The sequence below is a fragment of the Mus caroli genome, unplaced genomic scaffold (genome assembly GCF_978045245.1).
Source record: "Mus caroli unplaced genomic scaffold, Mus_caroli_1 scaffold_11, whole genome shotgun sequence".
Lineage (NCBI taxonomy): Eukaryota > Metazoa > Chordata > Mammalia > Rodentia > Muridae > Mus > Mus caroli.
In genome coordinates, this window is record NW_028227266.1 from 26,151,731 (window position 1) to 26,179,121 (window position 27,391).

Below are 27,391 nucleotides of genomic sequence, written 5' to 3' on the forward strand. Positions count from 1 at the left end.
AAATGAACATTGCATTTTTCTCTGCCCACTTCTGAGGCCTATATTCTTACATGCATGTGTGCTCTCTCTTTCTCTCCCTTCTTATTCTTTCACATACATTACCCTGCTCACTCCTTCCCCTCCATCAGCCCTACCCTACTTCACACACTCTTGCTACCCATCTCAGGGCAGAGTCTCACCAAATAGCATGATGCTGGCGTTGGTGTGGCCCAGCTTGTTGGAGGCCACACATGTGTAGTTCCCATAGTCATGTTCAGAGACGTTGAAAAAGGTGAGTTTTGAAAGGAAAGGTCTGTTTTCCACTTTGACTCCCTTCTTTCCTTCGACCAGTCTAGGCAAAGAAGGAACAGAAAAGGGAAAGCAGGTGAAGGGGGAAGAAAAAGAAAACAGTTAATTTTTCTCATAGGATGAACTAAAAGTTTAGGAGTAATGATATCTACACCACCTTATGATATCATCATCATAAAGACACAGTCTATTTAACACAACAATTTTCGACAATCTGCCAGGGTATTGGTCTGGAATTGCCTTCCCTGGCCATGTGAGCTTTTGTGCAAGTGAAATGATGGGCTTGTAGGACCTGTTTTGCTTTGTAGTCTTGAGAGATTCCTCTAGGTTTCTTCCTTTCTCAAAAACTAAGGTCAATGAATTGGTGTGAGTCCTCTATCGTCACTGAAAGGTCCTTTGGCTCTGTGAAATGGCAGGAGGTACCCTGCTGTGGGACCAGAGGCCACTGTTCTAGCTCCAGCTTGTTCCATACCAGTTAATTTTATGAAGGGGTGCTGTCCAAGACTCACAGCCATGGTGAGAAGCTTCTGTGAGCTTTATAGGTGTGGAGCCCATGTCCTAGTTTGGCAGTGATCTAGATAAAGTAAGCCATCTTCCCATCACAACCAAACTGTGAATTGGATTTTGGCTCCATATTAGGAAAAGATTTACCCAAAGCAGGTTCTTAACTTGGCAGCGCAGAAATGTCTGCATCTAACCACAGTGCAGGATGACCATCAGCCCTTTGCAGCATGTCACACCCTTGGGACAACACACAATACCCCCTTAGGCACTCAAGGATCCCCCATCCCTGACTGCCAACCATGTTAAGTTTCTTAAAGAAGCTGTAGGCCGTTCAGTGGCTACTGTCTCTGTGAGGTGGCAAGGGTTCCTAAGAAGAGAACTTCATCTCCTCTTCATTTGATTGACAGCAGACTCAGGGTGAGGAAGCAAACTTATCAGTCAAGAGAACCCCCCCAAAGTCATCTAGAAAACTGCCTGTCCCGGCCAAAGCCTCTTCAATTTGTGGTGGAATTCTGCGTGTGTCAGTGAAAATGAAATGGGCTTCAGTTGTCATTTACTGGAACAGATGTCATGTTCCCTCTGAGACCTGAGGCCACAGTTGCCTTGTAGCCTCAGTGGCACAAAGAAGAAAAGCTGTGTCAAGGACTACACAGTAGAAATGTTCTTGGCATGATCGCTGCTGAGAGGACAGAGAAACCTACTCACTGGGAGAATGATGGAAATGAATAAATGAGCAAAGGAATTAATGGACACAGAAAAATCAGTGGGAAGAAGCAAAAAGAAAGATATAAAAAGGATCTTAAAGAGGCCACAAAGTTGCCTGAACCATGGTCTCCTTGCCAGCCAGCATTGGAGCACTGTCTCCCTTTTTCTTCTGGCTAAATGATGACAGAGTTTGTGGCCTCTGCTTGGGGGTAATGTTTTGCCTCAACACACATTTTTTTTTCTATTTTCTTCTCACATTTTGAGAGCTTGTTTTGCTTCTATTTTTTTCCTATCAAGAATTTGAACAATAAAGTTCTGTGGCTTAGCACGGAGACTTCAATAGTGTTCTTAAACAGAGGCAAATCATGGGACTCTAAGCCTCAGTTTCTCTTTATTGCTATAAGAAAAGTGTCGGGGAAAAAAGAATTTATGTTTTCTTGAATGAAGGAAAACAGCCAGCTCCATTTCTTTCTTCAGTGGCTTTGTCCACCTCTTTCTGCCTTAGTTCTAACACACCCCACCAGAGGCTGCCAGGATGTGTCCTCAAATCCCCTGCAGTGTCCTTCACTGAATGTGGATCATATGATGGAATGACTTGAGTCTAGATAAAATGTAATGTATTGGCTGAGGAGCTAGAAGATATTGTGAGGCCTTAGAGACTGCATGAGGAAACAAAAGCCAGTGACATGAGCACCAGCCCTAAGGTAAGAAGACACTTTCGTTATGGGGATGGCCCCCATGGCTCTTTCTCAAACTTTCTTTGTGGTTTTTGATCCCTGTCTTCTTCCCTCTGCTCAACCATCCACAGATCTCCCAGGACTTTTTCTTGTACCTCCAGTGCCACCACCTCTGCTCTTATGACAATATTCTGAACACAGACAGAGCATACACATTTATTTGTTGTTCATCCACCTCCAGATAGCTCTTTGATAGTAGTAATTGTCATGCTGCCTGGCTATGCGGAGCTGCTGACCCCTGTGCTGACATGCAATTTGATAACTCCTCAAACTGATCATCTTCAGGGACTCACAACAAAAGTCCCCGTGATGGCTGCGACAATGGCAAGGAAGGGAATAGTCCTGACTCTTTTCTCCTACAGAGAAAGAACAGCCTGCACACAAGGGAGGGTGCACAAAGGTCACAGTGGCACTGAGCACCTCAGGGAGGAAAGTGGAGACCCTTGATGGGAAGACAGCTTGAGAGCCCCTCCTAGAGTCAATCAGAATCCCTTAGGCCTGGGAAAGTGTTAAAAATAGCTCTCTGCAGAACATATTATTTTCTAAGCTCACATGTTGTTGGTGGCTTTTGTTTTCTTATTTTTGCTTGGCTAAATTATATTATCTTTCAGTCCTGCTGTTTGATGAGTGATAATACAGAAGATGACATCAGAACCCTTGCTGAGCTTTTCTTAATTTAGAAAGCCTTGCTTTCACACACCCCTGCCCCCCATACCATGTCAGGAGAGGATTTCCCAGGAATTAAATTTTGATTGTCTGCAATTGGGAATTTCTAGGGGGGTTAATGAAGGAGAGGACTGTACCTTTTGTCATCCTTGAACCATTGGAATTCTGCTGAAGGGACTGCGGAAGCTTCACACTGCAGAGTCCCCTTCTGCCCCACGGGGACACCTGTGCCCTTAGCTTCTGAGATGTATGGTGGATCTACAGAAAGAAGATGCTCCATGCAATTTAAAAGTACACATGAAAATAAAAAGTAAAAGCCTGGTTCATTCACAGGTTTTGTTTCTTACTCCCTGTGCCCCATCCACTGATGTGCATCATCGGACTGCTGTGTGGACTGTTGCAGAGAATGGGAATGATCTGGATGCAGTTTTAAAGGAAGTCATTGTTTTTCAGCATACATTGCTTCTCTCGGTACTGAGGTTTTGCTGTCAGCTCTTGTGGTACAGTGCCTGTTTAAAGGCTTTCAACTTTCATAGGAAGACACCCACCCATCAGCCTTATACTCCGTAGGGTGGCCGTCAGCACCTTTAATCATCCTCATGGAATTTCTGTACACCGGGTTCTTGCCAAAGTGTATGACTTCAAACTATTCAATTCCCACCTACGACTCGGTTATAACTAATAATATTCATGGAGAGTTGCCTGAAGGATATACAAACCAGCCCTTCCCACGGGCATTCTGAAATGGATCCCGTGCTAAACTAGACCTCCTTTCTTGGTCTGCCTTCATTTGAAGTCTTCACTCAGCTACCTGTGGCATCCCAGCAGTTTGCCCTGATGGGTATTAAAAAACACAGGCTCACTAAAATTGCTGCTCTGTTTGATGCGGGGACATTGTACATGGGATGTGAATTGTAATGGAAAGTGTCAATTTGCACAGATCCTGGGGAGAATTTTCTCTGGGGTCACAGTACTAGGACAAGCAAGGTTTCGCCTAAAAAAAAAAATCACTTGCTTTTATCTTGGCAGATGATGCACATCTTACAGCAGATGACCTTCCCTTTGCTTTAGCATTGTAAAGACAAATTCTGAATATGAACCCTGCAGCCAGCTGCTTCATATTTCATATGTCATGGGCTGACTTCCCCCTTTTACTAATTTCCATAATATGTTTTTATTTCCTTCGCTTTTACATTTTAAAAATAATTTGAGTCAATAACTGTAAATAATTTCAGTTATAAAAATAAACTTTAACTAATAGGGACACAGGGTAGCCATGTCTTACTTTTCCTACTTAAAGTGTTTCATAACATCTAGGCTCAAAATGGAGCACAAATCAAGACACTACACATCAAACATTAATCTCAGATGCCCTTCCCCTCTCCCATCCCACCCATGTTGAGGGGCAGAGGCTTTCATGGTGCTGTTCTAGGTCTTAGGTTATATTCTGTTGTAAGCAAGAACTTTCCACAAGTCATAGGGAACCAAGTCAAGGCACATAGCAAGGAACCCAGAAGAAAAAGGGTGAAAAATTGGTAGAAAATTCATGTAGATCAATGTCAGGGAGAATTTAGAAGGTTGATAAAAGGAAAGTGAAGTGGCCTTCAGAGATTTTGCATTTTGTTTCTGTTAGTTAAAAATAAAAATTTGAGATTTCCTACCAATTTGCATTTGTACTTATATTGAAATTGTAGTCTATGTACCGCAACATCTTCATTATGAAAGGCTGAGATACAAAAAGCGTAGCTCACACAGGTGAAGTCTTTCTAGCTCAGGTCTCTCTGCCTACTGAGAAGATCTGTCTGGGAAGGTTGCCACTCCCTCATGTAATTAAATTACTGGAAAACTTTGAATTTGAAAGTACATTTATATAAAGCATGCATTCAATGCCGTTTATTGATTTGCTAGTCATGTATAAAAGTTTGGTAATATATAAAGTTACTCTCAGCTACTTTTAAAAAGAAGGGTGGCACCCAGGGCTGTGAAACAAAACAAAACAACAGATGACTTTGGACTCTCGGACTCTTTAGTTCTTGAAAGCAGAGAGCCGGAAGTGTCGCTGGGTCTTTCCTGTCCCTCTGAGGGCTGGTTCATTGCTGCAGTATTGGTAGCAGACCACCCTCGCACACTCCAGGAGTGGGGTCGGTCTGGCAAGGCCACTCACAGTTCACGGTGACCTTCACTCTTCGTACCACTGGTGCCGCCACGTCGTTGGAGGCGCTGCACTCGTACTCGCCTGACTGTTCCCGAGTGATGCCCTGGATCTCCAGGTACTCATCCTCACTCACAAAGCCAACAGCTGCGGGAGAAAGAGGGATATGTAGTCAGTAGGAGGCAAAGGCACAGGCCTCTCTCCAGAAAACAAAGTATGAACCACTAGCACCCTGAGAAATGTCACTTTGTCAGCTCAACATTTTGGGAACTCTACAGAGTCTCTCTTTCTCATTCCTTATTTCGTTCCCTGCTTTCACACCCTCTTTCCCTTGGCTGCCCAGTGTCCCAGCCGCAGTGTTTGTGATCCTCCTGAACTCATGTATGGAGAGAATTAACTGGATCACCATAAGTGATTAATAATTTTGACATTTACACTGCTGGGATCATACCACGTGGTCCATCCAGCTCTGGGACTGGAGCAGGCACCTTAACTCTTTCTGACCTCCACGCACCATTTAAAATAAGCTTCTGATCCTAAGCTGCGTATTGCCAGCCTGGGCATGAGTCAATTGAGGATACTGCATAATGGTTACACACACACACACACACACACACACACACACACACACACACACACACACAAATTATTCAGGAAAAACGAGCAGTGAGACAGTAAAAATACCTTTGTTTTCACAGTAGACAAACAGATAGGTAGATAGCAATTTTCCAGACATTGATCTCCTGGAACTCTTAGGCATAAACTCAAATGAGAAGCCAACATCAGGACCACCCATGCAATATCCAACCACAAGACAAGCAGAAGGAAAGAAGTAAGAATTCATGACTACAAATATTGCCCTATCACTTAAATTTTCAAACATTTTATTTCTCTTCTGTAGGGGGAAAATCATTAATATGAAGGCCATATCCATACCACATCCTCTACATGATGTATAGTTATGAGCATCCAGTTATGCAAAGACTAAGTCCCAGCTTGATCTCATATACCCCAGGCTGACCTCATATACCCCAGGATAAGCAACAGACTCACTATGTTACTTAGATCTTGCACACATGATCTTGTCGCCACCTCCCCAATGACATGATTACAGGTGTGTACCACCACACCTGGCTGAGCCCAAGACACTCAGAGAATCTAAATGTTCAAGTTCTGTCTTGAAGCTGCCCTGTGCCTTAATTTCTCTGACAATAAAAAGTAAGGCACATGTGGTTTACCTCCTGTGATAACCCTCCCTTCAGTGTTTAATGAAGATAATGAGAATGACAGTATCCTAAAGTAGGATGATTTATAAAAGGTGAGCAGAAGGGGCATTGGGCTCAGTCCTGGGACAACAGACTGACAGTGGAATTATCTCTAGGAATGGAGAAACACTTTGCTAAGTGCAACACACACACACACACACACACACACACACACACACAATAGGTCTGCTAACTCAAAGAGTTACTGAGAGCTACCAAGAAAAGAAAACACAGGACACATGAAAACATTTGGAAACTCTCATGTACTGCATACCTGGTGATGCTGTTAATCCTAAATACTTTAGAGAGGCACAGAGGGAGCTGGCATGAAACTGCATATCATGTGGACAGCCCCAGAAGTGGAAGAGGGACTCTTCGATGTAGGCCATTAAAAAAAATCCCTCCATAATGTCACATGTTTCTGTTAACCCAGAACATAAAACCAATAACTAAGAAATTAGCATAATACAAAGCATTATGCTCATGGGGTGTAAGCTGTAGCTGTACACGACAGTGCTGTCTGCATTAGTGTCATGACAACAGTAACAATAGCAACTGCAGCAACCATAATAGAGAAATAAACACATCCCACTATGTTGTAAGGAAGGGCCATCACTGTCCACTCTCCTGAAATTTTTTAGCCACGATAATTTTGTGGCACCATCCAGCATCACCATACTGGCCCAAAGCATTCATTTACATATATTTAGGCCTTATGGAATCATTACTGTATGACTACCAGCATGTTCTTCTATTTCCTTGAAGGAGAAAAGAAGTGCCAACTTCTCATAAAAAAACACTAAAAATATTAAATCCACAAGATGCCAGGATACACTGACTAAGTAGAAAACAGAGTTCACAGTCCAGCCTTGAAGACCATAATCTTGAATTCTCCAAAGACTCAAGAAGCAACTGTAAGAAACTTCTGTATCAGTATTGTCATTTCAGACTAATATACTCTTTAGAATCTTGGTTGAGGAAGAGGAGAGGAAGTGAGAAGGGATGCCAGTAAAGAAATTGTGATTCCTTTTGCATGGCTGTTGTTTATTTAGTACCAATTCCAGGCCAATGTTTGTCAGATCTTTTCGCGCTAGAACACTATAATTACTGTGCAAAGCATCTCAGAGACCAGTGTCACACTTAATATTCCCATTAATTTTAAATGGTAGTCCCTGGTACATATGTGTGGCAATTGGTGTCATATTTTAATTAGGCTTGCCCTACACCATCTGAAATTAATAATAGCTCAAATTACCAGTGTAATTTATAAATTAACAGTGCCTCAGCATTAGGAAATAAATTAGCTCTGGACAGCTGGTTCTGGGTTGGGCTCCACTGTCACTCTGATGATTGGTCGGACCTTGGGTCTTTCTGGGCCAGGTAGCATACCACCAAGACAGAGAAACAAGAAGAACAAGTTTTCTTTGGACACTTCTTTTCTCCAATTCATGTCTGTGTATTTTGTTTTTTTTTTGTTGTTGTTGTTGTTTTTGTTTTTGAATCTAGATCGATGATCTAGATATGCTCGCTGTGATCACACTGGGATTATCAGAAGCTGAGCTGTGGTGAACTTAATCTGTGGACATTAAAAAAACAAATAATGTTTGGAAGGAGTAGAGTCATGAGTTGACATGCAAGCTTGTAAGTGGTCATTGGCATCAAGAACTCATCAAGCATTCTGCAAGAACATGGCGGGTAGGAGTGACCGTGAAAATCCATTTATTCTTGCCAAGCAATGTGTAAGGAAAGAAGCAGATGGTTTTGGATTTAGGCAAGGCATGTGGTGTCGATTGATCCAAATATTTAGGGATTCAAGTCATACAAATACCAAAGAGACTTCATTTTTACAGTCATAGGTGCTCAGACAAAGTGAGAAACTGAAGAACCCAGATGATTCCATTGATCCCAGTAAACAAGGTCTGGGAAAAGCAGTTCATTTGCATCAAAGAGGGCTATAAATTTTACTTTTCACTGCTTTCACTTTCTCTTAATGGGAATTTTTCTTTTTTTATTCTCTTTTTTTCTTTCTTTCTTTTTTGTTTGTTTGTTTCTTTGGTTGGTTGGTTTGGTGTTTTGAGACAGGGTTTCTCTGTATAGCCCTGGCTGTCCTGGAACTCACTCTATAGACCAGGCTGGCCTTGAACTCAAAAATCCGCCTGCCTCTGTCTCCCAAGTGTCAAGATTAAAGGCATGTGCCACCACTGCCCAGCATAGTCTTTCTTTACTAGAGGCCTACATGGAAAGAAATTGGGGTGAAAAAGTACAGAAACAGTAATCTAAACTCAGAAACTCAGAAACTCCAGAACTGATGTTCCTATTGCTATCACTTATGCCAGACAAGAGTAAAACCTGCTCAACTAAAATAGAAAGTTTTAGCATTTTCTTTCTTTCTTTCTTTTTAAGTTTTTTTTCCCTAATATCATTTACTCTCTGGCTGTAAATTGATCAGGGCTTTATCTCTAGCATGAAGAGCTTAGAGAGAATACAGGAGGAGGAAAAAACCAAAAACAACTTAACTGAGCATACTTTCTAAATTGCTACAGGCTTCTTAAGAGGGAAAAAGGCAAGGCACTTGATAGAAACCAACTGAAGACTCTCTTCATGATCAATAGCTGCTTGTTTATGAGTTGGCTTTCTCTTGTAAAGAAAATGCATCCTTGGGTGGGAAGAGCATTCATGATCCTAAAGTACTTCCCTCATCATGGTCCAACCCTTCCGACATCACAAGTGGATCAAACATATGCTTGTGCCTTACTGCAAAAGCACCCCTGGAAAGGAACACATCACACGCTAGAGTTTATTGGTGTGGAGAAGATGGTGACAGACAAACCACCTTTGTAAAGAGCAGAAGTTGAGCCTCACACAACATCAACTCTGTACCATCTAGTTCCATGATGCAGTGAGTTAGCTAACTGTAACTGTGAGTTAGATAACTTCTCTTCACTACTAATTTGTCTTTAGGAGATTTCAGAATACTGTGTACTTTCAGTCTCTCTCTGTGTGTGTGTGTGAGAGAGAGAGAGAGAGAGACAGAAAGAGAAAGACAGAGAGACAGAGAGAGAGAGAGAGATTGGAGTGTGGGAATGTGCATGTGTGTGTTGTATAGAAGTGTGTTGTGTAGAGGTCAGTAGTTGATGGCAGGTGTCTTCCATCTCCTGTATTGTGCCTCAGTTTGAAGCTAGCGCTTATAGATTACAGCTAATCTAACCAACTCACTCCAGGGATCCCTTTTCTTTGACTACCACAGCTGTCAGGGCTTTATGTGATTGCTGGAGATTCAAATCCAGTGCTCATGTTCATGTGGCAAGAACTTTATCCACTGAACCATTATGGCAGCCCTTCCTGCTATGACTTGTTGTCAAGGTCTGCTACTTCTCATCTTAGACAGATACGAAGATGATGAGCCTGCCTTCACAGATGGCTCTATCTCTTGTCTGCCTAAGGAAGTCACACCTCCATCTCATATTCTGATTTGTCCATGAAAATTATATAATTTGACATGAATTGTTCCCCATCAAAAGGTGTGCTTATGACCTGGTTATCAGTCAAATGTAACTCTGCAGAGGCCCTCATTTTTCCTTTCTTCTTTCCTTTCTCTTTTTGATGTTTTGAGGGGGATTCATTTTTTTATGGTAGACTGCCCCCAATAAGATAGGACATGCCAAGGATTGCCAGAAAACACTGAAGCTGTGGTAGGAAAAAAGAAAACTTTCTTCCCAAAGTTGTTAGTGAGAGCCTAGACTAACAAATGCCTTGATTTACATATCAAGCTATCCATAACTGTGAGATACTAAAATTTGTTGTTTATGTGTAGATTTTTATATCTATATACATTCCAGAGACATATTAGTATGTGTCCTTTATTGATTACTAGAGGAATTAGTCAAAGCATTCCTATGTGGACTCTGCTAACATGTATAGATCCAGAGTCTCCTGAGTTAAGGACTTTTTATAGTTTTCCAGGAAAATATTTTGTGCAGTCACTGAACCGGTAGCTATAATGATGTTTTACAACAGTTGTGGGCCACAGTTTGACCTTTTATTTTTTTCCAATGTAGTTGAACTTTGTACACAATAGGAACCAGGTCATGGTTATCACTGACTTCCAACGTATCTAGAAAACTAGTTTGCTTGATAGTTTGTCAAATACTTATTGATGCCACGATAGATTGGCTTGAGTGATTACAGTAATTTCATGACCCAGTGACTCAACAGGTTGTATTCAATCATAAAAATTCCAGGACTACATGTGGCCTATGTACAGCCCTCGGGTGGCTCTGCTTCTAAGGCAGAGTTACTTCTGCCATTTGTCTTTTGTATGATATTTATATTTTCTGACTTTAAAAAACTGTAATTCCTATTAGTGTTTTAGGAAAAGACTTTCCTTAAATATGTGACTTCAGAAGGCTTATGAAGCATTTAGTATAATTTATATCTAGTCTTGGAGCCAATTATTTCCTCAGAGGAATGCATGCTTAATTTAAAACTGTAGCTCAATGAATAGGTATGAATTATCTCACAGATAATGTTTCACAGCCAAGTTTTCAGGAGCATAGCTACTTCATTAAGCAACGTGACAAGCAAAGCACTAAAAGTGAAGCCAACAGAATCAAGCTCACTGTGATCTTCCCCTCCCAAAGCCCCAACCAGAGCCCATCACTAGCCACAGTGCTGATCTGGGAGGCCCGCTGCAAAGGGTGGGGCCAACCCAAGATCTGGAGTTCACAGATTGGGTGGCAAAACTCTCTTAACTGAAAATAATAAGAACCACGTTATTATTTTTATCATACCCGAGAATAAATTTGTCAGGAGGACAGCTGTAGCTATTGGAGGGGATACAGCTGACTCTTTGCTTAATATTTTTATGGTATGTATAGCAGCTGAGTTCAAATCAATGGGCCACAGAAATTAGAAAAATATAGAACCCAGAATCCCAACGTCAGAATTGAGTAGGAATTATTTTTAAAATTTAATGCCAACACAGAATTTAGCAGTGCCAGCTAAAGGCGAGAGGGCTAGAGCAACCTACTAACTATTGAGACTTCCCATCCCTCTGTCTGCATCAGGGCAGTTCTGAAAAATTCAGAGTGGGCTTCAAGACAGCTGCTTAAGTGAGCTGCCACCCACCCTTTATGACAGTAAGTGAGCCCGCACAGTTTGGTGTCTACACTGGAGGAAGCCACTCTCTTTTCCCACTCTGAATAGTAAAGTACACAGAGACACCACAATAGAGGCAAGGTTCTGAGTACCAACTTCAAGCAGCTAGAAAAAGCAGTTTTACGTGAGAATTGAAGAAAGTGATCCAACTAAAGACAGGCAGGGAGACAGAGTCTCTGTGACTACACACTGGACACTTCACACTCTACTACATGAGTGTGCAGTGTAATACCAAAAGCACAGATTAGGGCAATGTAGGACACAGAAGTGGGTCCATAACCTCTGATGATAGGGTGAGCGAGGTTGGGGATTACACTGGCTCTTCATACAATCCACATAGCAATAGGTACAGTGGGGTGAGACTACCAATATTAAACATGTTTGCACAATATGGAATTGGTGATGAATGATTTATAGTCTACATACCATAAAAATCTTAAGCAAAGGAACAGCTGTAGCCCCTCCTATAACTATAGCCATCCACAGGACAAATTTACTCTTGCGTATGATAAAATTTACAACAGGGTTGCTATTATTTTAGGTCATAAGAATTTTACCACCCAATGAGCTCTGCTCATTCTGTCCTTTGCTGCAGAATAGATTCTGATGGCCTCAGATGAGGCTGGAAAGAGTGACTGAAGAGATGCTGAGACTATGGGGAACATTTTCAGGCTTCAAGTGAACAGCCACAAGTTTGGATGCAACTCTCATCCTCTGGATTGCAGTGGACGATAGCATCTGTGTGGTTGAGACTCCTCTTCCATACGATGGAATGACACTTGTCTTACAGGATAATTGTAGGCAGGAAATGAGTGCATAAGATGGACATTCCCCTCAATGAATAGAAATATCACACCCAAGAGTTTCAGTGGTATGAACTAAATTTGGGCACTTTCATATAAAAAAAGCAAGGCAAGCAAATCTCAACTAAGAAATGAAAGAAGGTCAGATATCATCTTTGCTGGTAGGGATGTAATAAACTCTACAAAGGATTCATCATATATCCCTTAATTAGCATCTCTACTCTTTTCACTTAAAATAGGATTTGATTTACAAGAAATACAATTTCTCGGGATCACTTCTTCTTAACAACAAATCAAGTATTGTTGCATATCCCAGGTAAGTCTGCTTGAGGGCTTGAGAAATATTCTGAATTCACAGCTAAGAACAAAATGTTAAAGATACATTTACACATATACACACATTCTTCTTCCTCTCTCTCTTCTCTCTCTCTCTCTCTCTCTCTCTCTCTCTCTCTCTCTCTCTCTCACACACACACACACACACACACATGCACACACACACACACGCACATGCTCAATTTTCCACTAGATCTTGATCAGGGGGCTGACACAAAAGAGAATCTGATAATCTCTGCAAGAGTGGGCAAATTTAAAAGCTGTCTTTCATAGAAACTGTTCTGGAAGATTTCAAACTGATTTTATCCCACGGCAAACTGAGGAATAAGCCTGAAAAGACTGGGTGAGAAAATTACTTTTGCTATCAAATACAGGGACAATCCTTGGAAAGTGACATATGCTGAACTGTTCTAAATGGCTGGCTTCCATCTTTAGGGGGACACTTCCTTAAACAGGTTACTGCTGGTTACCAGCCAGCTCATGTCACACAGTGCACGTGTGTAAACATCTCCATGGCATTACCTATGTGCCCTCACCCAATTTCTAGCTAACATGGATACTTCTTATTCCTGGGAAAGTCATTTTAACAGTTCTTGGTAATTCCCTTTCTGTTGGATGCAAAGGTATTAATTATGTTTGAGTTCTTCAGGGTTTCATCTATGCATGCGATGTACACAGGATGATATTCCCCAAATAGTTTCATTGTTCAGTAGAAATTCTGCTTGTGAAGGCAAACAAAACTCATAAAATTAATCTGTTAACCTGATCCCATCATGAAGCAATATAAATTCAATGCAAAATGTGAATTGATTCCAAACATATATTGCATGTGTAAATATAGATATGCATACATATCTGAGTAAAATGCCTAGGATAGGTTCTCCGTATGCTAAAATTCATTAGATATTTGGAAGTGAATGCACATATATTTCAATGTTTATGAATATGCATATGCAAAGTGCCATATTTTAAGGTATAAAGAATAAAAAAGGAATTCCTTTGGTCGTTCAGACTGGGGAATTTGGAGAGAATAAATTGACTCTCTATAAAAGAGAAGCTACAACCTAAAATTTTTGTGAGACGGAGTCCTTTGTATTCTTCCCTGGAGTCAGGATCTGTTTATTTCTTAGCAAAAGCCAGTCTCTAATGATAGGGGTGATAGTTTTCAGGGCAGGTGAGACTTCTGAGCCTATTGGGCTCTATTAGCTAGGTGCCCTTCCCATGTTCCCCGCTTGGGGACCTGCCAGCTGAGTTCAGCATGCAGACCTTCCATTATGGGTGATGCTATCAAAATCAAAGAGCACAGCTGGATGCTTGGAGTTCTCAGCTTGATGTCTGGAACCTGAGTATTTGCAGGAGTGCAGCTGATGGCTGCTAAAAAAAAAATAAATAAAATATAAATAAATAAATCAGCTTTTGATTTGTAAAACTCAGCCAATTTGATCTGAAAGACATTGATGGGGGGCAATAAATATAGAAGCCGGCAGTGCTATGTCATCTCAGGCTTTAGGCATTTGCTTTGCTTCTTTCTGATTCTCTTGAGACAGGAGTCAGTGTAGAGTGTTGCAACAGAAGAAAGACTGAATCTTTTTGGCACTGCATGCCCAGAATCATTTAAGGAAAGTCCACTTATTTGAGAGGCTACTAAAGGGTTAGGATCTTTCTGATCTGGAGCGGGCATGCTCAGGAAGAGGCCCGCTTCTAGCAGTCTCCCTGACTACCACCTCACAGAAGTCTTAGAAGCATGAAGGTTGGTACATGAGCATCTGGGATACTGCTATCAGGAAAACTCAGAAAACTCATTGAGCAGTGTTTCCTATTTGGAGGATTATTAAACTCTGGCCCAGGAGCTTGAACCTGAAACAGCTTTGTGTGTGTGTGTGTGTGTGTGTGTGTGTGTGTATGCTCTCCCTTAGGGGCAATTCTACTCTTTACCAAAGGAGAACCTGATAGCAGCTGAAGATGTTAAAAATAGTATCTGCACTGTCACTGTTGTGGTCCTTCACATCACAAGTAGTGATGGTTTAGAACCAAATCTGCATCAACTCACACTTTCTCAAAGGAAAATAAAGCCCTCTAAATCTAGCTGTCAAAAGCAAACAGATAATGGCAGAGTTAAAGCATCACAGTATGTGTGCTTCCTTAAACATTTTATGGAGAATGGGAAGCAAAGTAGCTTATCTACAAGGCCTTTTGAAGACTGCCCATGCACAGCAGACAATTATCCATTTTATTAAAGGGTATAGTCATTGCCCACCAAGACCTGGTTTGAAAGATATGGAGTCTGGTAGGTCCTGTATGGAGGTAGTGGGTTGTGGCAGAGGTGGGAGTTAGGGGACATGGCTTTCCTTTTTGAAACAGCATTCTCAGAGGCAGAGCAGACTCTCTCATTTGTCAGTTCACATGCCAAGAAAACTCCTACAAAGGGCGGTTGTTTGGTAAGGCATGGAGTAAAGAAGAGCCATGGTTTTAACTCTGTAATTGAGATAATTTAAGGGATATATTCAATGGGATTCTGAAAGAAAAGTGAGAAGGTTTTATAAAAACTGGAGATGGAAATCCTGTGTCTGTATTTGCAATTGGTCCAGAAAGGATGCATACCGGCCCTGTGCAGAGGGTAGTAACTGGAGAAGTCACATGGACATACACATAGAATGGCAGGAAGAGGAACATTTGAGCCGAGAGAGAAAGAGACATGATTGAAAACTTTGTATTTGTCATCCATCATTATAGATTTTCCGTAGGAGAAAAAGGTGTGTGTGTGTGTGTGCGTGTTTTCAAACAGTTGTTAAAACCTAGCCATCAACAGAGATACTTCCTACCTAATTGTGTTACCTGGAGCATGCACAGACCCCTTGCCCATCTGTTTGTGAATTCCTTTCAAGTTTGTTATTAGTTCCATTATACACTATACACTATACACAGGTAGGATTCCTCAGCCACATGGAATCTCTAACAGGAAAAGGGTAGGGAAAACAACAGAAGCACTTACTAATTTTCCCAGTATGCTTTGCTACTTTTGCTACTTTGTATGAGATCTACCTGTCCGGGTAAACACATCTGGAAACTGGATGCAAAGTGACACAGTAAGAGAAGACATGTGGCATTGGTTTCTGCCTATAGCCAGGAGTTTAGGAAGTAGGTAACCTTGAAAAAATTATCCAATCTTACCACCCTTTGTAGTAAAATGCAGATATTCTTTTACTGTTTATAGACTGGGTGTGAGGATTATATGAGAAAATTTGGAGAAAACCCTAGAAGAATGATTGACACCCAGGAGGTCTTCAGGGTTAGAAAGAAAAAGAAGCCACAGAAGTTTGGGGTAGGTACGCAACGGTGACATCTGATAAGACCCCACCCCCTCCTCTGCTTTCATCTTCTCTTACCAGTTAATTCATACTTTGAATTCACACTGCTCCTTCAATGGAAATTCCTAGCCAAGATCGTGGTTTCCATGTCTGCACTCCAACTTTGGAACCTGCTGCACCCCAGGCTCATATCTGCAGGGAAATGCCCATCTGTTGTTCCCAAGACTTGATTGCCTAGACTCCCCACTTCCTCTTCTTATCTCCTTTCACAGCTCTGCCAACTCCCAGTTCTCCTGAGGTGAAGTGGAATCATATTATCTTATGTCTTCTACACCTTCAATCTAATTATCCTGGTGGAGGGGTCCCACCCTCACACTGACACTTCCTGTTGTGCTCTCTGCACATCTTCATTAATGCTATTATCTTCATTTGGGCCTTCATTATTCTCTCTATCTAACTTCATAGGTAGGTCTGGCTTATTTGTTAATTCTATTATTGCCCAACTTAGTATTGCTTCAATATTGGCAATAGCAATAACCAGTTGCTATTTAAATTCACTCTCTGCTTGACATGACTCTGACATTATGCTATACGGAAGTTTCTCTTGGGCCCTCGCCTATGTCTCCAGGTTTGTTCCTTAGCATTTTCCTCAAATGCACCAGACACACCAGCCGCATTCTAAAAATACCAGGCAGTACATGAATCTGTGCGTCTGAATCTCCCGCTCTGTGTCTGGAATGTCTTATATGCTTTGTCCACTTTAAACATCTACACAGGCTTCACAGCTGTCTGGCACAGTGCTTCCGAGAACCCTGTTTTGACCCTCACACGTCCTCCCTTGTCTCCACTCAGTATATGCCTCTGTTTGTTGTGGTTCAGGGATAACACTGCCTTGTTGTGTACTACTTTTCAAGAGAATGGAATCTTTTATTTATTCTATACCTACAACAGAGTTAAGCACATTGAAGTCACCAAGTGATTGTAAAATCAAGTGAAATCGCTGACTGATTTAGACGGCTGACACAGCCATCATGAACGGTTTAAAACTGTCTTTTTTCATTTCTAAGAAAATGGCTGATATCTACCTCTTAAGATTTTTCTTTGTTTGTTTCTTTTCTTTATGTTTGTAGGTGTGGACACATAGAAAAGACTTCTCAAAATAGCCTCAGACTAAAATAATTTATTTCACACTTTGTATGGAGAAAAAAAAATCTAGACCTGGGTTTTGCTGTCCTCACAAATGCCCCTCCTTAAAGGTTTTCTGTTCATGTCCCTGTTTCCTCTGGCTATGAGGACACAGTGTGTCCTCATCAGAAGAGTCTATGAGAGCTGTCTTAAATCTGGTGAATTTTTTGTCTCTGAGTGGAATCAGCTTGGTGGTGATTCAGCTTTGTCTATTTGTAATTAGTAGGCAGTGATTGCGAGGAATGTAATTAGGCTCTTTACCTTCCTAGGACAGGCAGAGGGAAAGTGCTGCCATCAACAAGAAACGGGGCTCTGCAAAGGAAGGGGAACCTCTGTGTGGGGACACGGGACATGTGCCACATGCAGAGTAGCTCTGTGCAGGAAGGGGAAGCAGCATTGGAGGAGATGGTTCCAAGAAAGAGCTGATTGCCAATGAAGGTGCTGAATTCAGCCAAGCAGGGTAATGCCATGCGAGAGCATCAGATTCAGCCCTCACCTCCTGTTCAAGATGTTTAGAGCCTAAGATGTCTTTCCTGGATCTAGGATGGTGCCTGCCGTCTATAGCTCCCTGTAAATCACATGAACATGCAATCCTCAAATCTTCACACCTGGTAACTCTTACTATCTCCTAACTAATGAGAGGATGGGGCATTTCACTCAATCAGAATCCAGAGTTATTGCTCTCTGGCATGAGAATTTTTGCCACTTTGACTGATGAAAAGTCATTTGTTAGTGTTAACACTCAGCTTCAGGAGACCAATCACTGCATCTAAAATTTGACTGTGACCCTCTGCAGTGCAATGGGATAACAGAATGGAGTCAGTACCTGAAAGCATGGGGAAAAAAGGAGGCAGAAAGGAGGGGAGGAGCATTAAGGGGAGATGAGAGTATGAGAGAGGCAGCTGATAAAATTACATGTTAAGCATGTACAAGGTCTCTGCTAGCCCAAGCCAGACCAAAGCCCATCTCTGAGAGATGTGGGTATGAAGTTCCATCGATAGCTATTGGCAATTCTTAGCTAGTAAGAGAGGAATGGTCAGTTTTGTCAAAGAGCATAGCCTCTTAGAAGTTGTCCATGCTCCAGTGGGAGGCCACACATCCAAGAATATTGGGGTAGCACAAAGTGGCATGTGATGGACTGGAAAACAAGGATACACAGTTGAGTAGGAGCTGAAGAGGGAATGAATCTGGGATGAGTTCAGGGAAAGAGAGAGAACATAATCAAAGCATGTTGTACAACATTCTCAGAGAACAAATAAAAAAGTACAAGTCAATTAAGAAAAGCAAGTGGTTGGTAAAGGCAGTTGTTCAGTTGCTTAGGCAGTACAGCGGCTTGCTTCTGTAACTCCTGTTTTCTGCTGGAAGCTTTACATCAATGCCATCCCCGGGAGGAATCTACCACAGTCATACACTGTCTGACATCCTCTAATGTGTTCAAGACCACAGCACCAGACTGAATCACTATTTTTCTACAAGTGACATATCTTCTAGAATAGGGCCAGCCAACATCTTTTTTTTTTTTTTTTTTTAATGTAAAGGACAGAAGAGTAACAATTTTAAGATCTGCAGACCATGTGGCCTCTGTGCCAACTATTGAACACCACTGACATGGCATCAGAGGAAACACAGAAACCACATGGTTGTGGTTGCATCTTAACAAAGCTTTAATTGTAGACAATGACATTTAAATGTCAGGTCATTTTAACTTGTTATAAGATACAGTGTGTTGCATCCTAAGCCACCACTGGGGATTGGGTCCAAGACCTCCTGAGTATATCCACATCCACAGAGGTTTAAGGGCCAAATGTAAAATGTATTTGCAGATAGTACTCTAATCACATGTACCCTTCTGTAGGATTTAAATTATTTCTAAATTATCTACAAAGTCTCGCATACTACAAACCTATGCAAATATTTTGTCATACTATGTTATTTGGAGGATAATGATAAGAAAGGGTGTTCGATAAATGTCTCATGCAGATGTAATAACTTTGGATGGTGGATAGCTGACGAGATGAATACAGAATCCATGGATATAGAGGAGAAACTCTATTCTCTTTTTTGATTGATATTCAACAATTCAAAAATAAAAAAAAAATAGCTATACAAAAGTGCCAGCAGGTTGAGGTTGGCCCATCAGCTGTGGTTCACTGACCTTTACGCTAAGCGTCAGTCGCCTGCTTCCATCAGTTTTATAGTTCATGGCTCAGCTAACCCTCCCTTTGTCTTAAGTCCACACTCTCCCTCTCCTTTCCCAGGACTCCCATTGTGCACTCTGGATGCTGGTATTCATGGTCATTAGCTCCTTTATGCCCTTGTATTCTTGGAGAGATACCAGCCTGGCCCTGTCATGAGGATTTGAGAATCTGTATGGCCCTACAGACCTTCAAGCTGAAGCTACCAATTTTCAAATAACATACATGCTTTATAGTCACTTGGTGTCTTTGATTCCTAACAAAAGTTGTAGACTGAATCTTTTTCAAAGCTGTGACTTTGTGGCTCTTGTCATCTTAATAATTACACATGTCTCTTCTTCACATTTCTATGTTGACCTGGCAATTTCTCCTCATTTTTGAAACATCTTTATCCTGGCTTAGAGTTCCTATCACCAGTCCCACTTCTACATTATTCTCAGAGACCTGCTGTCCAGAAATACAATTGATCAAAACCTGACTCCCTTATTCATGACTCTTCACGACACTTTCCTCTGATCTATTCTGTGACCTATTTCACATTTTAAACCCAGAACTTGCCTGGAACTTTACCTGCGAAGTCACAAATCTGAACATTTCACTGTATCCACAACATTCTGTCTTTCTACAACATTTGGTACATAACTGGATACAAAAAAAAATTATTCTTTCATCTTGGGTCTCAAATCCACTGATCCAGCTCGTTCATCCTTTCTTCTGCCTTTACTGCCTTGTGATAAACCTTTGACTTCTTGACCTATCTTGTAATTCCTCATGCAAAAAAGCCCTTACCACTTATTTCTATTTCTATCTTATATTATTAGTGTAAATAACTTGATCCTGTCCCTGCCACAATGTGATTACCCTGCCTACCTTTTCAAAGGAATCACTCCATCATTGGCCTCCACTGTCATTATGTGCCTGTCATCAGCTTCTGCTGTGCTGGACCAGTTCTATGAATGTTCATCCTTCACGTTTTAACGATCTGTCTCATCAGCACTGTGTTCCATAGACTTGTATTCATAGTCACGCTGCTTTAAATGACTGTCCAAATGTGCTGTCTGAAACCCTGTACCCTCTGTTCCTGCTTGAGACAGTCCAATCTAGCACCTGTTCACACCTCTCTGCTCACATTCTCCAGTCCAAAGCCGTCAAATGACTGCCAACTTTCCGACTTCATTGCAAATGTTTAGGCAATTTCTTAAAAGATTTCTCAGCAGCAATTTACAAGGTTGACAGCTATCTCCTTTAAATGGTCATCTTAGAGTCTATTACATCATAACCTCTGAATTGACATTTGCTTCTTTGGTAACACCTTTAAAATCTCCTTAGTAGATTCCCTACTTTCCTGAATTTCTACACATTAGATTCTTCAGAGACCAGTTCCATGCACTCTTTATATTCTTTTTGAGTATTCAGTCGTTTCTTAGGCCATATAATTTATTATTCTGCTTTGAAGTTCCAGGTCTATGGCAGCAACTCAAACATTCTGTTCTCAGCCCTATTTCTCTTCCATGAAACTTAGATTCACACATGCAAAGGCTACAATGGCTAACCAAACACGGTCGTGAGAGATCTGGAATGCTCCCCAATTTTGATCTTTCTAACACAGAATCTTCAAACTCTTACAAAACCTTCCAAGTATGACATATTCTACCTCTAAATGAGGTCTCGCTTCTATCCTTTTTACACCATTTAACACATGTACTCTTGTACTTCACAGCCTCTAGAATAGTCTTTTGAGATTCGAAATTCTAAAACTTGCTATAGATCTCCACTTGGAATGCATTCCCATAATAATATTAGTGGAGTGTTGCCATCTGTTTCGGTAATGCCACGCCAGCATGGATTCCAGCATATCCCTTCATTGTCTGACAACTTTCTTTCTCATTTTCTCTGTATTTTTCCATAATTTCTCAGGTCTCCTTGACAAAGGTTATTTCATCTTTGACATAGGTTTTGATTCTTCATCACTTGAAATTCTCTCCCCTCTCAGGTGGTCTTGGGTTTCTTTTAGGTTACAGTTTAAATTTCATCTTTGTGAGGTTTGGTGTCCTGTGTTAGTTATACTTTGCTGTGTCCCATGTTAGTGATCACTACATTGAAATAGAATGGTTAGTGATCTCTAACTAAAGGTTTGTTGAATGCAAACAATATGTCTGCATCTGTGGGTTATAGTTAAAAACAATATACAGCTGCTGAAAAAATTAATGAATAAATAAATGTAAATTTGACACATCTGCTCACAATACACTTAGCTGGCTAGGTCAACATTCATTCTTTACCTATGTTTTTATAGATGTGGTGATTAAAGCCATTTGCTCAGGATCTCAATGCCTATTGTGAGCCCCTAAATGAAGCATCTTTATTACTTCCTTAATAACCCCTAGCACACTGACTTGACGCTCTGGAGTCATATCCCTTACCACTTTCAGTTCCCAATTTCCTGACTGCTCTGCTTTACCATGAACAGAACAGTGGGAGATATCTGCTCACTTACAGGGTTTAAAATTGAATGTGCATGCTCATATTAATAATCATTAAAATGACATGACTTTCAGTCAATCGTACTGTAAGTATTTTAAATTCCGTACTGGATTTGTAGTAGCAGTTAAGATGGAGCAAGCACAGCTACTCACTGTGTCTGTTGTACTCAGTACAGCTGGACAAATGTCAACAGATTATTGAAGGACTGTGAGGGCAGGTGTAAGTAAGGTTTCCAAGGGAAGAGATGAAAACTCAAGAAAGAGCGAGATGGTGGCAGTTGACTTTAACTGCATTCATTCACCCCACTTTTCCTTGCTTAAATTCAGAGTGAGAAGCCTGCAATTAGATAGATGGTCCAGCAGAAAAAAGATCAAAATATCAAGGCAGGTCATCCATTGTTTTTGAGGATGATAGCAGGGAAAACAATATGGGCCTTTGGGACACACCCTGGGTTTTCCTTGTGTCTCTACCTGTCACTAACCTTTGAGGGAAATACTTTCTTCATGATCAGAGGAACTGGATGAAGGGGGTTGTTGTGTTTAAATGTTTAGAAGAATATTTGCTCCATCTTAAAAGTCTCTTCCCTCCTACCATGTTTTCTCAGAGTTGTACTTAACCACATGAAATGAGTATCATTGTGTTTTCAACAGTGAGACCTGTGAAGATTGATGGTCTTGGTTTTAAAGCAAAAAAATGGGGACTCATAGGAGCTGGAGAGAGTGGGTGATTACAGTGTGGTGGGAGACCAAGGAAGGACACCCTTGAAGCAGCCTGGGAAGCCAAGTTTAGCCTTGAGAGTACTTATACCTGATCCATACAGTCAGAGACTCATACAGACCCACTTTGAGGATGAAACTGGTGTCAGCCTCACCTGTTCCACCAACACGTTGGGAAACAATGCAGGGATGTGCAAGCTCAATAGGTCTCATAGCCAGCCACAGCCAGCAGGAAGAAAAGTCCAGGTTCCAGGCATGAACTGAGCTGCATTGAGTATGTCTTCAAACAGCCTGTTCTATCTCTGGATATGTTCTCAGAGGATTTTTATAGGATGCAAAGTCTCCTAACATAATTTCCAAAATATACATGATGTAATACATAATCATTCAACATAGAAAGACTGTGATGGGGCCGGATATCTCTGGAGAAATTCCTATTAATAAAAACTAACAATTTATCACCCTTTACATAGTAAACTTGAATATTCTGGAAACAAACATACAGATAGTAATTCTTCACATAACAAATCATAAATAAAGGAATTATTATCTCATTTGAGATATCAACCAGATGGACATGTTGACAGAGGGAAGAGGCAGTGAAGTTGAAGCGAACTATCTAACTTGAACAACAAATGCCAAGAGACTATGGGAAGGTTGACTGTGGAGAGACAGTTAACCAAGTGTTTTAGGATGAGAAAACTATATATTCTGATTACTTCTACTTGTTATGGGTTTATAAAACTATACCTTGAACTATGCTTAGGAATGTATTCTAAAAAGCTGTGAAATTCATTAGCTAAGTTCATTAACTATGGTATACTCACAATCTATAAGCACAATCTCAGATTTCCCAAATTTTTCAGTTTCTCAAGATTTGCTTATTCTATAGTATCAAACTGCCCTCTAATTTTATGCCTCTCCACCCATACATTACTGCAGCTCTCAGACCTCATCAGAGTTTCTTTGTGCAGTGGTCAGGGGTAAACACAGATGCTCACAACCCCAAAAGTTCAGAAAGTGTCAGTGGGGTGCTCAGCCAAAAATGGGACATTATGTCACACACACTGCCTGAGGCTCAGGGACCATAATGGAAGACAGAGCAGGAATATTGTAAGAGCCAGAGTTTGGAGAAGATCAGAGCAACAATAGGCTCCTGGACACAGTAGCGTATCTGTGATCCTGAACTCACAGCAGCTCTGGTTGTGGTTGCCAGCACAAGATCAAATCAGTCAACATTCCAGCACAGAGCCTCTATCTATAACTCAGGAGCTATGGATAATTGATGGCTTCTGGGGTAGAAATAGTCCATTTTCTCTAAGCGCATGGTCCCTAGTATGTCAAAAAGACTCATATGGATGCTCTATAGCCAGGAGAATATGGATAACACAACTTAAACTCGATGTGTGTATAACTCACACACACATATACACATTATATATATATTATATATATATAATATACAATATATAATATACATTATATATAATGTGTGTATATATATATACAAGGGAGCAGCCTGGGAAGCCAAGTTTAGCCTTGAGAGTGCTTATACATGATCCATACAGTCAGAGACTCATACAGACCCACTTTGAGGATGAAACTGGTGGGAGTGGGTGGGAGGAGTTAGGAGGACTTTGATGGATGTGATTTTGATACTTTATTTTAATCAACTTGACATCATCTAGAGTTATCTGGAAAGAAGGAATTTAATTGAGAAATTGCCTTCATGAGATTGGCCTCTATTCAAGTCTGTGGGGCATTTTCTTTAGTGATCATTGGTTTGGAAGGGCCCGTCCACTGTGAGCAGTATGGTCCCTAAATGACTGGAATGTATCGATATCTATATCCCTCTATCTCTATCTATCTATCTATCTATCTATCTATCTATCTATCTATCTATCTATCTATCTATCATCTATCTATAAGATCAAACTGAGCAAGTCATGGAGCATGCCAGTAAACAGCATTTCTCCATGGTGCTTCATTTCCTACCCTCAGGTTCCTGCCCTGCTTGAGTTACTGCTTTGGCTTTCCTTCATGGTGGACTGTAAGCTGTGAGATAAACCCTTTCTCAGCCAGTTGCTTTTGGTAAGCATGTTTTATCACAGCAACAGTAAAACAAAGAAAATGATCAAAATACATTCCATCAAATTTTCAAAGAATTTATATGTGTGATTTATGGTTCACTCATCCTTTAAGTAAATTGAGTTTACTGTGTACTGAAAAGCTCATTATTCTCCCATGAAGTTGGGATGTTTCGATGCACACCATCTTGGCTGATAAGTGTCTTGGATCTATGCTCCAGTAAGAATCATATTCTCTATTAGATGCTTTTCATGGTTTCATTGTCGTCTGTCCCTAAACTGGATGATGGAAATCATTTTCTTCAATCCCAGAGAAATACCATCTCTGGGCTTTATGTCTGGCAAATGCCAGAAGAAGAGATTTTATCTCATAACTCATGTATCATAGCTAAGATTTTGATTTTAGTTATTCTCATCCATAGAATATGTGTATATATATATACATATATACATATATATGTGTACATATGTATATATGTATATATATACATATATACATATATATGTGTACATATGTATATATGTATATATATATATATATATACATATATACATATATATTCCTCAATGACACAGATGTTAATTGAGTCAATAGACCAAATTATTCCTCAGGATTCTCAGGAGATAGTAAAACCCAAACACATCCTCAGCTCATATTTTTTCTTTCATTGACATGCATCTACATACTTTTTTGCACCTGAGTACAGAGCCTGAAATTTAAGCTTACAAAATAATACATATATCTGAGACATACTTGCATACACACGCATACATGTACATAGGTTAGCACATTTTTCCTTCTCTAACAGAATACATCAATTGTGGTAGAAAGCCTAAGTCCATTCTCAGCTAGTCTGTCTGGGGAAGCATTCATGGAGCAGTCACTGGTTCATTTCCACTCAACTCTGAAATTTGACTCTTTAGAGGTTGTTCAGTCTCCTAGATCCCTCTGCAAAGCCTTTTTAATGGTTTGTTTTTTTCCATAAAAATCATATTTTTTCTTGCTCTCCAGAATTTGCAGAACTTCAGCCTTGAATTGCATGACAGTTTATGGGTCCCTTGCTCAGTCACATGCACAACCTGGGTGATACACAAGCCCAGTGTAGAATGAGAGACTTCTGCTTTAAGGCTTTTAGGGAGCAATGCAACCAAACAGAGCACCTGGATTGTGAGGCTGGTGTACCCTTCCACTACTCATTTGCTACAATATGAAAGACAAGCATTTGGAAAGCATGGCCACACTCCACTCCCCAAGCTCACAACTCTGATTATGTGCTTCATTATTCCACCATTAATTGTGAATGAGAAAACCCAGTGAGCTCTGCATCTAACAGCAGCCTTCCTAAGCGGCTCCAGAAATTGCTGAGGCAGCCGTGATAAGGTAGACGGTAGAAGTGGATGAGGATTGCACAGCATATGTCTGTCACTGACAGCCTGAGGGATCTGGAAAGTCTGGACATCAATTAAAAGAATAAGTGTATGCTAATGAAGAAACAGAAGGAGGAGGCTCTGCAGGGAATGGAATGTTTATGGTCAAGCCTAGCGAGAGCCAGAGCACAGTACCAAAGAAGAAAAGCATCATCTATCTCCCAGAAAGGTTAGTAGGTAGAGGCTAAAGGACAAGATCAGTGTGAACTCCCAGGAGACACATGAACAAGCAGAGCTTTCTTTTCTTTTCTTTTTTTTTTTAAGATTTATTTATTTATTATATGTAAGTACACTGTAGCTGTCTTCAGACACTCCAGAAGAGGGCGCCAGATCTCGTTACGGATGGTTGTGAGCCACCATGCGGTTGCTGGGATTTGAACTCCGGACCTTCAGAAGAGCAGTCGGGTGCTCTTACCCACTGAGCCATCTCACCCAAGCAGAGCTTTCTAAGTGGGACGGGTCCTTGTAGTTTGGCTTTTCAGTGTAGACACTATAAAAACAGAGTCAGGTAGATCCAACATTGTGAGGAGCTCACCTACACATTGATGCTGTTTCCTGCTCCTGATTCTATTACACTAGAGGGCAATAAAGTCAACTAGCTATTCTGATAAACAAAAATACCGTCATGAAATTCAACAATCCCTTAGCCATGGCACTGAGTGTCAGCCCTTGAGCTCTTCAGATATTGAAACAGAGTGAGACAACAGAGTAGAGAGAGCCAAGAAGGGCAAGCAGGCCCTAGAGGTTCACTGAGGGGCCAGGGTGGTGGTAAAGAATGAATGGGTACATAAATAAATCTATGTTGTTCCCTGTGATGGTCCTAAATCTTGTTCATTCAAACATTCTTTTAAAAAAAAAAATACCATTGCAGCTGACAAACACCAATGACTTGCATGTCCATAGCCGGAAGTTTAAACTGTATGCTGTCATGCTGGCACCTGTCCCTGAAGCCATCCAGAACACAGCTTTATTTCTCTCATGAAACATCTGGAATAAGCCAGTATGGTTACATTAACAAGATGACTGTCTACACAAGAGAAGAGGGCTGTACTTTGAATGGAAAGTCTCTGAGGAGCAGGATACATCTGTCAAGGATCAGACAGAGGCAGAGGGCTTGAGGAGCCTGGCAGCAAACAGGGCTAGAGAAAAACTTGTGAAGGTGGGAGGGGTGAATAAATGGACTCTCTCATGTCCTTTGGTGACAAGGGCTAAACCTGTTTGTCAAACCTGCTGCCTGGGGAAGATCTATAAATGCGCTTTGAAAAAAAAAGCAGAGGGAGTGGTGTGGTTGCTATGGTTACCCCTGGAGCATTCCAAGCCTGAGGAGGGAAGAGTAAGTTCTTGATAAAGGAGCCAGCTTGGGCGAAGACTAGGA

At 41.0% G+C, this 27,391-nt stretch overlaps 1 protein-coding gene across 3 annotated transcripts in view; it reads right to left on the reverse strand.

Moving 5' to 3' along the window:
• Positions 1 to 27,391, reverse strand: part of Ntm (neurotrimin) — a 969,657-nt gene that overhangs the window by 14,212 nt on the left and 928,054 nt on the right. For all 3 annotated transcript variants that reach the window (XM_029481303.2, XM_085844500.1, XM_085844501.1), the window contains 3 exons: positions 5,065 to 5,199; positions 3,038 to 3,158; positions 180 to 331 (listed from right to left, as the gene is read on the reverse strand). In XM_029481303.2, the coding sequence (XP_029337163.1) occupies positions 180 to 331; positions 3,038 to 3,158; positions 5,065 to 5,199 (408 nt within the window). The remainder of the gene's footprint in view (positions 1 to 179; positions 332 to 3,037; positions 3,159 to 5,064; positions 5,200 to 27,391) is intronic.